A 15513-nucleotide genomic window follows, 5' to 3' on the forward strand; every position below is an offset into this window, starting at 1 on the left:
TAATATGTGAACTGAAATTATTTTAACACATGTATATATAACAGAAAAATATAGGGCAAACAACATTAAAAAAAAATTAACTTACCGGAAGCGCGTATTAAGAATAGCAATCCAAAGCACGTATGGAGAATACACAGTGTAGTGTTAGGACAGCGGAACTAAGATTCAAAACTTCACCTACAATAGATAAAAAATTTCTCAATTAAAACTGAAATATAAATTAAACTTAACTTAATATATATAACACAAAAAATTTTAAAATTTTCAGTTAACATAATACTTACAAAAACACCTAATACCAACAGAAGAAGAAACAATGCAATGGAAGCTCAATATCTCGTGTGAGGAAGATAAGCAGAAGAAGATAACTAATGAGGAAGATAAGCAGAAGAAGAAGAAGAAAGCATGCATACGAAGAAGAAGAAAGCATGCATACGAAGCTCGCGTTTTATAAAAAAAATTTTGAATCCCTGCACCTGCAAATCGCCTGCACCAATGGCGATTTCCTTCTGCTGCACTGCCATGGCAGGAATGGCAGGAACTAGGCCTGCTGCCCTCAGCTATTGGAACTCGCCAGTTTGACTGGCGGTTCCCTATGGCTTGTGCATATCGCCAGCTCTAATGGCGGTTTAGGCACGTATCGCCAGTGCCATTTGCAACTTGCTCAGTGACACCAAACTCGCCATTGGCAATGGCGGTTTGGGTCCTGCATGGCACACTATTCACGTACAAAACTACCCCCTGCCGGAAATAAAACCAAAAGAACCCCATCTGGGGAAATACTTTTTAAAAGTACCCCAGATGGGGAAATTTGCCACAATTGAACGTTGACTGTTATAAAGGAATGTTGACTGCCACGTGTCACGTTCTTATTGGATTATGACTGCCACATGTCATGTTCTGATTGGTCAATGAAAACAACAATGCATTTCATCTTTCATGGAGTTGACATCCAATTATAACATGACACGTGACAATCATCATCCAATAAGAACGTGACACGTGGCAGTCAACATCACTTACTAACGATCAACATCTAATTGTGGCCTGGGGGACTAACATTGCACGATTTTACAAAATAGGAGGACCCAATTCGTGAATTAAATTACTGGGGGACCAAATCCAAAACTGGAGATAAACTGGGGACCCAAAATGCAATTTTGGCTAAAAACAAATACTCTTGGTACTCGTATATTTCATTTATCTTGTCATTACAAACATTAACTCAAGTATGATATCTTTAATAGTGTGTCTAGTTGGCACTTTAATTTCCTTTGTGACCCATACATGTAGAGTTGACCATTTGGGCTCTGGTCTGCAAGTCACCCGTATGACACATAGCTCATGCAGGCTATGGTCCTCCATATATAATAGTGGACACATTGAAAAGTGGGCTTTTTAGCTCAAATTATTTAATTTGTGAGTTAAATGGTTTTTCTATGTCCGCCTCTCTGCGGGCTTGCCCACATAGTTTTGAAAATTAGATGGGATCTATTTGGCTAGGAATCGGTGCCTTGATCGGTCTAGTTAGGCTATCAAGAAGGAAATGCAGTTAACCTGCATCAACTATATTTGACTCGCTGGGTTTGGTCAGTGACCTAGATCGGGTTGACCTAGTTTAATATTGTTGAGTATTTTTTTTATAATTCCTAAAATATGTTAAATTATTAGGAGTTAATTGTTGAGTAGCCTATACTCCTTCCTGTCCTTCATATATAAGAAACAAATGATGGGAATATTATTTTGATCCTAATTATAAGAAACATGGACCCACATTTCATTGGTAAAAAAATATCATCCCTGAAATGATGTGTAATGTCATTCAATATTACCACTATTTTTGTGGATATTATTAATTAAATTAACTAACTTATCTACTTTTTAGTTATTTGTTTCTTATATGAAGAACTGAAGTAATATATGAATATTTACTTGTTTTATTTAACTTCACCATACTTGCTTATAGGCATGCAACACCTACTGTCCTTAACCATGAAAGATAACAAGATTTTCATTAGTAACTTAATGATGATACACAACGAATAATTTATAGTAAAAAATGATTAAGTAATATTTATGGTTTGATCATGAAAATGATTTTAATTTTAGAATATGAACTATGAATATTGATCATATTTTATTATATATGATCAATAAGTTATCCATTAGTTCGATTACTTACCTACTAACTCAATGTTTTGACCGGAACAATTTTCACATCATCTTTTGCCCGTGAATTTTGTTATCGGCCATTTAAATGAAAGTAATAACTATTGGTATGTATCGATTGAATGTGAGGTTGGTGTTAAATTATTAATGATTTTTTTTAAGAACAATAGTCATTGGTGGAAAAATTTATCCTTAAATTATGAATAGTGCAATAAATATAACAAGTACTTCAACTATTTTTTTATGAGTTTTTCTAGAATAAAATTTAAACTTATATTATTAACTAAAATTAACTAACTTCATATTATTTATTTATCTTGATTAATTAGTTACTTTATGTAAATGATCAAAGGCAATATATTACATGCAGAGGTGGAACCAAGAAAGAATCTTAGGTAGGGGCGATTTTTTTTTTTTTTTCACATGATAAGTAGAATCAACGACAATTAATTTCTACTATTTGTAATACTTTACAATTTAGTCTAATAAAAAGTAAAATATCCCATGAAAGTAAATATATAATTATATTTTATGAAAAAATTACATACAAACAGGAAAGCATGCATTCTTAGGACTTAAAAGTCGAGATAATGAAGGAGTAGACTGAGATAGATATAATTATTGACTTAAATATAAATTGCATTGAAATAATAATTTAATAAGTGAAGATGAAATAGCGTTAGAATTTTAGACTAAATAAACCAATTTGAAACTGAATTAATATTTATTATTTTAGAACAATAACATGTTGAATATATGTTAACTCATTGTCAAGTGAACCAATTTATCTCAAATAGTAAAATACTCATAATCCGAGCATCCACAAGTACTTTGTTTGTACTTAGATTCGTGCAAATCCAATTTACAAGACATAGATAAGGAATTTCAAATAAAAGATAAATAAATATAGCAGATAAGACAAAGATTTAAAAGAAAAGATGAGATTTAAAGATAAAAATTAGAAGATAGAAAAAATAAAGGATTTAAATTAAAAGATGATAAAGATAAAAAATAAATAATAAATTTTAATGTAAAAGACAAGAAGAATAAAAGACAAAGACAATGATAAAAATATAAACTCATAATGCAAATATGTTAGAGCCTAGTATACCAAAACTACATGTGATGCAATGTTTCTGATTTTTTATATCTAATGATATCTTTGTTTCCACCCACATCTACTAAGACACTCTATCTTTGGTTTCCTACATGAAGATCCTAATTTATCTTTTTTTCTCTCCCAAATTTCTTTGCAGAGATAAAAACAATAAATCGCACTGAGACTAGAAATGCATGAAATATGTTAAACGAATATCGAACAATCTATTTCTAGCAATGATTGCATTCAGATACCTTTTTTCAATTCTTTAGAAAATAACCATTTTTAATGCATTATCCCCTAAACAATATATGGATGGCTAGACCATAATAAAGAATTAAGCACAAAAAAGAGTAATAGAAATAAGATTGCATTAAATAGATAATAAGAAAGAGTTACATTGCAAGAGTTGGTCTGTGAGGCTCCCAATAATTGGAGATTAGTTTCTCATTATTATGAGAGGCTTTACACTTTAGGGGTTGATGTGGATAGAAAAAGATGGATGAATAGAGGAGGAAAAGAGGATAATGGACATAGATAGAGGGTTTCCCTTATTAGAGATACTCAGGCTTATGATGTATTCATTAGAGAGCTCTGAGTCTCTAGGGTAGTGTAGTCCCGGTGTGTAGGTTGTGTTTTTCCCTTTTGCTTCTTACTCCTTTTATAGGCTTTCTTTGTGCTAAGCGTGAGCTGGCCGCTAAGTGAGGAGACGCGCTGGGCCTGTCTTGCGCACTAAGTGAGCTATCCTAGTTTTCAACTTTTTCTTCACATTTTTGCATGAATTTTCCTTCAAAGCACTGAAATCTTCTTCTTTTAAATTCTGCTAATAAAAAACTACAGAGATATTAATTTCTTTATTATTTCATTAAAAACAACAGTAAAATAAAGAAATTTCAATCATTCTTAACCAAAATTAACTATTAAATTAACTCAAATTTCACAATTATCAACTCCCCCAAATTAAAACATTTGTTTGTCCTCATGCAAAAGACAAGTTATGAATGTACCGGTACATAAGATAACTGCGAACCATTTCAAACCTTTCAATGACTGATCCCAAGCTTGCATTTGTCTTGATCTTGTGATGAAAGCACAAAGGAATGCACATGGAGATGAAAAAGGTTAGCAAGTAAAAACTTCATCAAGGCAGACTTACCACACTTCATTCCTCACAAGGCTAGTGTTTCTCTCGGCGCACAAGTGTCTCGGCTAAGAGTGTTTTTAATCCAATAACTAAAAATAATATTTCCAACTTTGCACTTCATCTCAGTTAATGTAATCATGCACACATATTGTGGGTCACTAAGGACTTTTTAAGCTTGTAACGTGGCTGGGCTAATAAGTAACTCATGGTTTTTCTTTGGATTCAAAGTTAGGTTCCAAGAGAGCACACACCCAAATTTTCCTGATAACCCATGGCTCATATTTCATAGCCCAACTTCTATGTTTTCTACTCTTAACAACACACAAAATTTATTTGGCCCTTAGTTGCTTACAACTCTTTATTTGAAATACACATTTTTTTTTTCATTTTCTTTTTCTTTTTTTTTCTCTTTTTTTGAACTAACAATGGCACTGTAGCAATTGATCACATGCTGCAATTTACCTTTGGTTGTATGTTGTTATTAATGTCCGTGCAACAAAAATCACCCATGAATCCTCCCCCAAATTAGGGGCAAATTTGTCTTAACCCATGCTCTCTTACAACCTAAGATAAGGTAGTTATTAATTTCATTTGGCTCGGGTTTCAAAGACAATTTATTCACTTTAGGCTCAACAGGGTGTAAGGGATGCATTAATTCATGACAGGGTGGCTATTTAGCTAAGTGGCTGAAACAATTTAATACAAATAAGGCCTTGATCATTTCCACATTCTATATATACTCAAACAGTCTAAGAATCATGCAAAATCAGAAAATTAAGAACAATCGTTCTCTCACAATCAAAGGTTCGCACAACTCACCGGACATTTTATGAAGTGCTTGGCTTACCATACCATGATATCCATTCAGACTTGCTAACATCTTCACTCTTGTGCTTTCGATTCATACTTCATCACTCACAATAATGCCTGCTCGCATAAAAATCAAATTTTCCACAATCATCTCATTAGTACATAGTATATCTCATTCATCAATTCATCCAAAACAAGTCGTAGCCAATTACTGATTTCATATGTCTCCATCATGCAATTTTTATTCAATGACTGAAATTAAACTACTGAAATTAAATTGCTGAATTTAAATACACGAAATCAAAATAAAATAAAGAAAAGAAATAAAACACATAATGCAATTAACTAAAAGAGAGATAGCATAAGAAATCCTGGGTTGCCTCCCAGTAAATGCTTCTTTAACATCATTAGCTTGACGGGTCCAATGCCTTCAAGGTGGCATGAAGGTCACATAGAACACATCTTCTTTGCATTTTCGCCTCTTAGCTAGAGACTCTTTGAAACTCATGTATCCCGGAAACACCTTCCATATCATTGCAAGAGAAGTGCTGGTGGTCAAGGAGAGAAAGACACTTAAAGATTTATCATGTTCTTCATGTCTTTCTTTCTTGACAATCAGTTGATGAGGAGGGATATTGACTTGGAGAATGCTTTCTTGTTGACTATCTACATGTGAGGACTCCTCCCATTGTTGTTGTGTCATCTCCGCACTTTTTTCTTCATCTTTTTCTCTTGAATCGTGCTCTTCTACAAGACTTTCCTCATGAACTTCAACCTTTACAAAGTTTTCTTCCCTTGTGACCATAAATTTAGCCACTTCTTTTGCTGACTTACCAACTTGAATTTCTAGATTTTTAAATGTGTGTTGAGTATATTCATATGTTTCCTTGACTTGCATCAACAAATTTTCCAGATTAGAAATTATTTCTTCTTCATATTGATTGTAGGGATGTAACTCTTGATCCCACTGACAATTTTCCATGGAGTAGCTCTTGCCAATCTGAATTTCTTGGTTTTGCATTGGGTTTTCACTGGCTTTATAGCTAGCATGATATGCCATGAATTCCCTAAACACATCATCCAAATTAGAAGTTCTTTCTTCGTCATATTGATTGTAAGGATGTAACTCTTGTCCCCACCAAGAATTTTTCATGGAGTAGAGATGACAGTTGTCATTGAAATGTTCTTCTCCCCAAAAATCACAATTTACTGGTGGTGGGTGACTGACCCCTGATTGTGTGCTTTCAAGATACCCCTTTAAAAGATCTTCCAACTTTGAAGTGTATTCCATGGATCCAGTTCTTTTGAGGTTCCACCCTGCAAGCATAGACTCACAAGAAAAAGATTTTTTTTTAATATAAGAGTGTATAAATAAAAATTAAAAAATATTTTTTTAAAAAAATAAAAATAAAAAGTTAAAAGATAAAACTGATTGCTTTAAAATTGAAATATGCAAACAACCAAGTATGAAAACAAAGTCCCTGGCAATAGCACCAAAAACTTGTTAACTCATTGGCAAGTGCACCAATTTGTCTCAAGTAATAAAGTACTCAGAATGCAAATATGTTGGGTCCTAGCATACCAAAACTATTTATGATGCAATGTTACTGATTTTCTCTATCTAATGATATCTTTGTTTCCACTCACATCTACTAAGACACTTTATCTTTGGTTTCCCGCACGAAGAGCCTAATTTATCTATTCTTTTCTCCCAAATTTCTTTGCAAAGATAAAAACATATAAATCGCACTAAGACTAGAGATGCATGAAATATGCTAAACGAATATCAATCTATTTCTAGCAATGATTCCATTTAGATACCATTTTCCAGTTCTTTAGAAAATAACAATTTTTCAATGCATTATCCCCTAAATAATATATGGATGGTTAGACCATAATAAACAATTAAGCATAGAAAAGAGTAATAGAAACAAGATTGCATTAAATAGATAATAGGAAAAAGTTACATTACAAGAGTTGGCTTGTGAGGCTTCCAACAATGGGGGTTTAGCCTCTCACTGTCATGAGAGACTTTACACTTTAGAGATTGATGTGGATAGAAGAAGAGGGATGAATAGAGGAGGAAAAGGGGATAATGGACATAGATAGAGGGTTTCCCTTATTAGAGATACTTAGACTTATGATGTATTCATTAGAGAGCTCTAAATCTTCGGGGTGGTGTTGTCTCGGTGTTTAGGTTGTGTCTTTTCCTTCTGCCTCCTACTCCTTTTATAGACCTAAGGTAGCTTAATTTTCAAGCAACCTCGCGCTTAGTGCGGGCTTTCGCGCTAAGCATGCTTTTGGGCTTCTTTGTGGACCTTCTTCGCGCTAAGCGTGAGCTGACCGCTAAGCGAGGAGATGCGTTGGGTCTGTCTTGCGTGCTAAGAGAACTGTCCCAATCTTCAACTTTTTATTCAAGACTTTTTCTTTACGTTTTTGCATCAATTTTCCTTCAAAGTACTTGAAGTCTTCTTTTAAATTCTGCTAATAAAAAACTGTAAAGATATTAATTTCTTTATTATTTCATTAAAAATAACACTAAAGTAAAAAAATTGTAATCATTTTTAACTAAAATTAACTAAAATTTTACAATTATCAATATAATATTTAAGACGAAAGCAAATATTATACGTGAACCAATCTTTGATATAGAAGTTTATTAAAATCAAAACATGCATGTAGTCTTTATATGTGAATTTAACTTTTAGCAAAAGACATTTATATGAATTAGATTTTTGAAACGGTGAGTCAAATGATTTCTAAAACATTAAATATTTGATTATTATTAGATTAAATTCAAGATAAGAAAAAGTTGCTAAGAGTGCAAATAAAGAGATTGAGTTAATCGATTGGAATTAACTAATTTAGCCATATACGTACAATGCAAAAGAAAAGTTTCAATTTGGATGGGATTATTGGATATACTGCATACAATAACTCAAAAGACAAGCATGTACACATTTGAGGGGGCCCACAGATATGAGAGCAAAATTTCTTTTTCTTAGCTGTAAATATTAAAAGGCTTAAGATCTGTTGTGGGCTGGCCCTGTACGCATACACCTGGTTTTGCCCTTGATTACATGAGTATATTGATTTTTGAACACTTACAACTTACAAATACTTCACCATCAACTCTCATTTCTCCCTATATCTGTCTTCAAGAGTAAAAATACTTGGATGCTTTGTTTAACTTAAACACCTCTATTAACATTTCTTATTTTTCTCAATCTTTCTTTTTCTATCAAATTATATCATATATCATACATATAGTTTTCTCTCTTTTATCTTTCTCTAGGTGTTGAATAGCATTTGAGGTGTTCAAGTATATTTTTCCTATCATATTAATCACTTATTTATTTTGTTCCTAATTCTCTCTAGGTAGAGACATCCAAGGTTGTCCAAGTATTATATTTCTATTACAACAGATAGATAAATAGATAATAATTAAATAGATTATACTCTTATTAACCCACTTATACGTTATGCCAACGGTTCACAACTTAGTACGGATTTCAAGATTTTATTCTTCCTCTCATGATTTTAATTATATTCCAGCTTTATTGTGAACCAAATTATGAATGAAATATCATAAATTTATTTCCTAAAAAAAACAATTCCCTTCCCCCTCCCTCTATTTTAGTGTCAGCTTAGACTTATATATTAACAATAGTTTTAACTTCCCTAAAAAAAAAACAATAGTTTTTAACTGTTTCTTTAATTAACAAAATATCTATGGAAAGAATTTAGCTGTTGTGACCCAATTGTTCAAGCAAGTGGATAAGCAAGTAAAAAATCACAGCCCCCCAAAACAAGTTTTGACTACATGGTCTGGTGTTTTTTTTTATCTTTGCCTGAAAGCATCCCTTGAAATTGTACTTTTTTCTATGCCTTAAAGAAAAATCAAAACTCAATTGCGTTACTTTTGTAAGGCATAGTTACAAATTAACAATATTTCGTCTAACAGACAACGTTAATAGGTCACCAATTATTAACTAAACCTTTTAAACATATAAATGCATGCCCGTTTCATTTCCCCTCCGAAGAATTCTCTTCACCCTTGTCTCAATAAACCCTACCCTTACACGTAATAGACACGCCAAAGACTCCTTTAAAATGCACCCTCCAACCTTCCTACATTCTCTCACTATCAATACCTTCCTCTAATTTCATCAACTTTTCAAGATGTGATAAAAAAAAACTACCCATTTTGACACCCTTGAACTTTCCCTTTTTTTTATTTTCCATTTTCACTCTTTCTTTTTTAATTTTCCTCCCATATACTTTTCTTTTAGTCATTCCTCTCTCCTAACAAATCTATCTTTCAACTCCAAAAACCCAATAATTAATCACCACCTTCCCATTCCCCCCTTATATCTCTCTCACACACAAACTCTTTCTCTTTCCTTCATATACAATTTTGAGGCTCTTTTGTGGTTTTGCTCCCTCCCTTCCTCAATGGGCAACTGTTGCTCTCAAGGCAACGTTGCCGACGGCCCGGCTGACGACTCTGCCGCCGCCAATGACAAGGGAGAAGCTAACCAACAAGGTAGTAATAACCATGCAAACGACAACAATGATAATTCCACAAACCCTACCACTGCCCCAACGACGACATCAAAGCCACCACCCACGGTCACCCCACCCACTTCAAAACCCTCGAAACCGGCTGCAATGGGCCCGGTCCTCGGCCGGCCGATGGAGGACGTGAGAGCCACGTACACAATAGGTAAAGAGCTAGGGAGAGGCCAATTTGGTGTCACACATTTGTGCACAAACAAAGCCACGGGGCAACAATTTGCATGCAAAACAATTGCAAAGAGGAAGCTTGTGAACAAGGAGGACATAGAGGACGTGAGAAGAGAGGTTCAAATCATGCACCATCTCTCGGGTCAACCTAACATTGTGGAACTTAAGGGTGCATATGAGGACAAACAATCGGTGCATTTGGTCATGGAACTTTGTGCGGGTGGTGAGCTTTTTGATCGTATAATTGCTAAGGGACATTACACTGAACGTGCCGCGGCTTCGTTGTTAAGAACCATAATGCAAATTATTCACACTTTCCACTCCATGGGTGTCATTCATAGAGATCTTAAGCCCGAAAATTTCCTCATGTTGAATAAGGATGAAAATTCACCCGTCAAGGCTACGGATTTTGGTCTATCAGTTTTTTTCAAAGAAGGTTTTTTTTTTTTTTCCTTATTCTGTTTCGTCTCTACTATTTTTCTCCTTTTCACATCCTCTTTTTATCAATATTTTTTTTTCAAATTGGAAAGCTCATTTTCCTCGCAAAGAAAACGCTTTAATTTGTGGTGCAGTTAGTACCCGTTAATTTGTTTATTTTTTTTAAAATGATTTTAAAACTACACAAAAATATAATTAATTTGACACTTTTTTGTAAATTTCTTATTTATTATTGTTATATATAGCTCCTCATATTTTTTTAATTCTAAATTTTATAGAATAATTTGTCAAAACATGTGTAAAAGTATTTTTTTAGAGACAAAAGAGATTTTTCTGTATTCTATTTCATCTCTGTTTTTTTTTTTTACCATTTTTTAAACACTATTTTCAACATTAATTCTAATAAAAAAGTTCATTTTCATGCAAGGTACCTCTTTATTTTGTTCTGCAAGGTACCTCTTTTTTTTTGTGCTGCAGAATTATTAATTAGTACCCCTTTCTTTAAGTTTTTTTTTATTAAAATGGTTTTAAAATTACACCAAAATATAATTTTATTTGATATTTTTTCGCAAACTGCTCATCATTATAGCTCCTCAAAATAATTTAATATATTTTTTATAATTCTAATTTTTATAAAATTATCCAAACATGTTAGCATATTTTAAAAGTACTTTATTTTAGAGAAAAATAGATTTTAATAGCATATTTTTATGCTATAATTAACAGGAGAGACGTTCAAAGACATTGTTGGAAGTGCATATTACATTGCTCCTGAAGTCTTGAAGAGGAAATATGGGCCAGAAGTTGACATATGGAGTGTTGGTGTCATGCTATACATTCTTCTAAGTGGTGTCCCTCCGTTTTGGGCAGGTCTCTATATTTTATCTTCTCATTTTTGCAAAGAAATTAATCACTTTCTGCTGAACACTGTTTTAATGAGCAAGGATATTGCTAAATGTTTTAAAATAGTCGGTCACAATGCAATTGTGATTGAATTGTAAATAGCACAATTGTGAAACATTACCACCATATAATTCTCGTCATGTGATTGCAGGAAACATAAAAATTGCAATGTTGAAGCAACAATTGTAATTGCAAACTGTACTTTGAAACCATAATAGATATCAACATGAGGAGTTATAAATTAAGACCCAAATTCATCTCTATAAAAAATTTATATTAGACGTATCCGACCTTTAAAATGTAAAATTTCCATTTAATTAGTCCTTGAAATTCACAAATAGGTTCCATTCACGGACTAAATTTGACCTGTATTTGTGATTGTTAGGTACCAATTTGAACTCTTCATATTATTAGGGACGTGAAAAGTTCAAATTAATAGTCCCTGATAATATATACTTAGGGGTCTAATAATGATATATGAGTGTTGTAAATCTTGCTATTGTACTTAATTCCTATATATATATATATATATATATATATATATATATATATATATATATATATATATATAAAACAACTCTCCTAAAATTTATGGTGTGCTTGAAGCTGAAAAAAGTGAATTGGTTTCACAGAATCCGAACATGGTATATTCAATGCCATCCTAAGAGGCCACGTTGATTTTACAAGCGATCCATGGCCTTCATTGTCCAGTGCAGCAAAGGATCTTGTAAGGAAAATGTTGACCACAGACCCCAAACAAAGACTGACAGCACAAGAAGTTTTAAGTAAGCACTCATTATTCTTCGCTGTTTTTGTTTCACCTTCAATTCTTTGTCTTACTAGTCGCTTGAATCCTCTTATAATTTCATGATTTACTGGGGAAATTAATCAACTCTAATAATCAATGAACTTGTTATGTTAAAAACAGATCATCCTTGGATCAAGGAGGACGGCGAAGCACCAGATAAGCCTCTTGACAATGCTGTACTGAATAGGCTCAAACAATTTAGAGCAATGAACCAATTCAAGAAAGTTGCTCTAAGGGTACTAATTATTATTTTTATTCTTATGAAGATACTTCTTTTGGAATTTGGTTTGTCTTTAGTAACCAAAGTTAAAATATGTAATTTCAGTCATTTGATGAGAAAATCAACTGTTGATAAATTAACACATGCAAGATTTATTATGCATGTGTATGCAATATCAACAATTTTTTTTTTCATTAGTGTTTGAGATTACCTACTTTACTCTTTACAGTGAATTGCTCATTTTAGAGGATCCGGATCTTTCTTTTTGTACCTTTATATAAAATTGTTTTAACAATTCTAGCTTGAAATAGAGTAATGATTCACTAAAAACATTTAATAGTCAGAACATTTCTCTTGCTGCACATTGCAAGTTTGAAAGTGTATGATCAAAGCAACATAACATTAAAATATTACAAATGAATAGGTCATTGCTGGATGTCTATCAGAAGAAGAAATCATGGGGTTGAAGGAAATGTTCAGGGGGATGGACACTGACAACAGTGGAACCATTACAATTGAAGAGCTCAAGCAAGGGCTTGCAAAACAAGGAACAAAGCTAACAGAGCAAGAAGTTAAGCAATTAATGGAAGCTGTAAGTTGTTCTTAACAAAAAAAAGGCACCAATTTCAATATTAGTTCTAGATAACAATCATTTACAAACATGGATTTTCTGATTCTTCTACAAATTACAGGCTGATGCTGATGGCAATGGAACCATTGATTACGACGAGTTCATCACCGCAACAATGCACATGAACAGAATGAACAGAGAAGAACATCTTTACACTGCCTTCCAATACTTTGATAAAGATAACAGCGGGTAAGAGATTATACTAGATTGAATATATATGCATGGAGCCCATTTGTAAACTATTTGGTGTGTTGATAAATCAAGGTTCTAATATCATTCTTATGCCACAAAAATCAGGTTTATTACCACTGAAGAACTAGAACAAGCCCTCCGTGAGTATAACATGCATGATGGCAGGGACATCAAGGAAATCCTTCAAGAAGTTGATGGAGATAATGTAAGTGCTACACACATAAATAACTGGATATATACAATTAGGAGTGTTAAAAAAAATTGGTTGGGATTGAACCGGATTGTAACCGAATCTAAATCGAATTGGTTTTTCCCTGAATTAATCCAAGAAAAAATGAGTCACTATTTTATAAAGCTAATTCGGTTAATCCAATTGTTTTTATAAAATTAGTTCGATTAACTGAATTGATTTTCATTAAAATATTTTTTTATTTGAAAAAAAATAGTTCAAAAATCAATTCGAAAACCAGTTCGAAACTGGTTTGGATCTTATAACTAGTTTACAACAGGTTAAAAACTAATTTACTTCAAAATCAGTTTTTTAAAACCAGTTCAATTTTAAATTAGTTTCTAAATTAATTTGACTATTTAGATATAAAATCAATCTCATTAAAACAATTCAAAATCAATTTGGTTCGATTTTTTTACCGAACTAGTTTTTGGACACCCTATATACAATACCTTCGGTCCAAAACTATTGATGTTCGGTTAATACATATAGCTAAACTATTATGTATAGTCCAAAATACGCTCATTTAATATTTATTATAGAAATTTATAAAACATCAATAGGTTTGGAACAAAAAAGAAAAGTTAAAACATCAATAGTTTTATATAGGAGTAGTTTTTATGGAAATTACTTCCATGTGAGAATGGACCCTCTTATGCTCAAACTTAGTGCCTAATGTTTGTTTTGCGAGAGATAGACACAGAATTTAAACACGACCTTGTTATGTTAAAATTTAACACGACAGGATCCATTTCCTTTTTCATTGCATTTTTACATGGTTAGTAATTATGAGAAAACTAATTGTCATGTTGTACAGGATGGACGCATTAACTACGATGAGTTTGCGGCAATGATGAGAAAAGGAAACCCAGAAGTTATGACGAAGAAGAGGCGTGATTCATTGCCATTGCCATTGCCATAATGGAGGGACTCTAAGGGAAGGAACTTAAAATGGTTTCATCAGTACAATGGTTTTCTTAGGTGGAGAAGCTTATGGGTGAATGAAAGAATGATCATGGGCTGCATTTCATCATAGCTTTGTTGGTTGCGAGGGGATACAGATTAGGAACGGGAGAAAGGTGGAATCAAAAACCAAGAAAAGAGGGAAAGGGGGAGGGGGGGTAAGAAGAACATAAACAAATCCTTGAGAAATGTTAAGATACACTAGGTGGTTTGGTTGATTAACATTTTTTTGCTTTTGCTTTTTCCTTATATGTGAAAACGTTGCAACATGACATGTATTGATATTGCGGCTCACATAATTAGGAATTAAAAAAAGGGTATTTGTTTATGTATTATTTCCTTTTAAATACTAGGCCTTAATAGTTTGTGCTAGGTTTACCATAAAAAAAAGTTTGTGCTAGGTTTCATATATTTTACTGACTTATATATATGATGATCATGCTCTCTTGAAACTTGACATGAATTTTTCATTGATTTTCATTGAGCACTAAGATATTTTAAAGGATTCTGATCGAATTCTGAATTCATCATATACCACAGCTTAATAGCATCTCTTCACCCGGAGTCAATTTCTTTGATTAGAAGTCATATAAAGGAATTTAAACCAGTTACCACAATATTATTTAGCAAAAATTAACAAAATCCTTTGTTCTTTGAAAGTTCAACTCGATAAGGAAGCATAAACCTACTACTATTCCAAGTCATTAAATTGTTTCTTTTACTGCAAAAGAAAAAATAGAAAAACACAGTTCTAAAGCCAGAAGAAAATATTTTATACACATCCATCTCATACAAAATCAAATACATCTATATAGACATTCAAGCTCTTTCAAGGCCCCCAAAATAAAATAAATAACTGTATGTGGCGGAATCTGCTATTCCTAATATCTCTTTCAACACATGATATATGTTATTGCTCTGGAACTACTAACCAGCCTTAAACTTTTATCTACCAGTGAACGTCTCCAGCACCTTCAAAAACACACAGTTGCCTTTTCAAATTTGCTTTGGTAATCATCTGCAAAGAGACAGCTACATTGCATAATAATGTCAGCAAATTGCTCAAAATGTTTTGCCATGTAAGAGTTAATAATGTCACATATATGAACATTGAGACTAACTAATATAAGACTGTAATCTATGTTGGTGAAGAAATCCTAA

The 15513-nt window shown here is 32.7% G+C and overlaps 1 protein-coding gene across 1 annotated transcript; it reads left to right on the forward strand.

Annotated features, from left to right (window-relative positions):
* Positions 1-9349: 9349 nt before the first annotated feature.
* On the forward strand, positions 9350-14761 carry LOC100781355 (calcium-dependent protein kinase 17). The gene is made up of 8 exons (XM_003556738.3): positions 9350-10404; positions 11133-11276; positions 11942-12094; positions 12238-12353; positions 12762-12929; positions 13030-13157; positions 13266-13365; positions 14207-14761. Exons 1-8 carry the CDS (start codon positions 9678-9680, stop codon positions 14309-14311), a joined length of 1641 nt encoding a protein of 546 aa, XP_003556786.1. The 5' UTR covers positions 9350-9677; the 3' UTR covers positions 14312-14761.
* The last annotated feature ends 752 nt before the right edge of the window (positions 14762-15513 follow it).

Source organism: Glycine max, chromosome 20 (genome assembly GCF_000004515.6).
Source record: "Glycine max cultivar Williams 82 chromosome 20, Glycine_max_v4.0, whole genome shotgun sequence".
Lineage (NCBI taxonomy): Eukaryota > Viridiplantae > Streptophyta > Magnoliopsida > Fabales > Fabaceae > Glycine > Glycine max.

Excerpts from the sequence above, each read along its gene's own strand:
- LOC100781355 (XM_003556738.3), top strand. The coding sequence starts at position 9,678 with ATGGGCAACTGTTGCTCTCAAGGCAACGTTGCCGACGGCCCGGCTGAC. Across the intron at positions 12,354-12,761 it reads TCAAGAAAGTTGCTCTAAGG|GTCATTGCTGGATGTCTATC; the intron begins GTACTAATTATT and ends ACAAATGAATAG. Across the intron at positions 13,158-13,265 it reads TTTGATAAAGATAACAGCGG|GTTTATTACCACTGAAGAAC; the intron begins GTAAGAGATTAT and ends CACAAAAATCAG.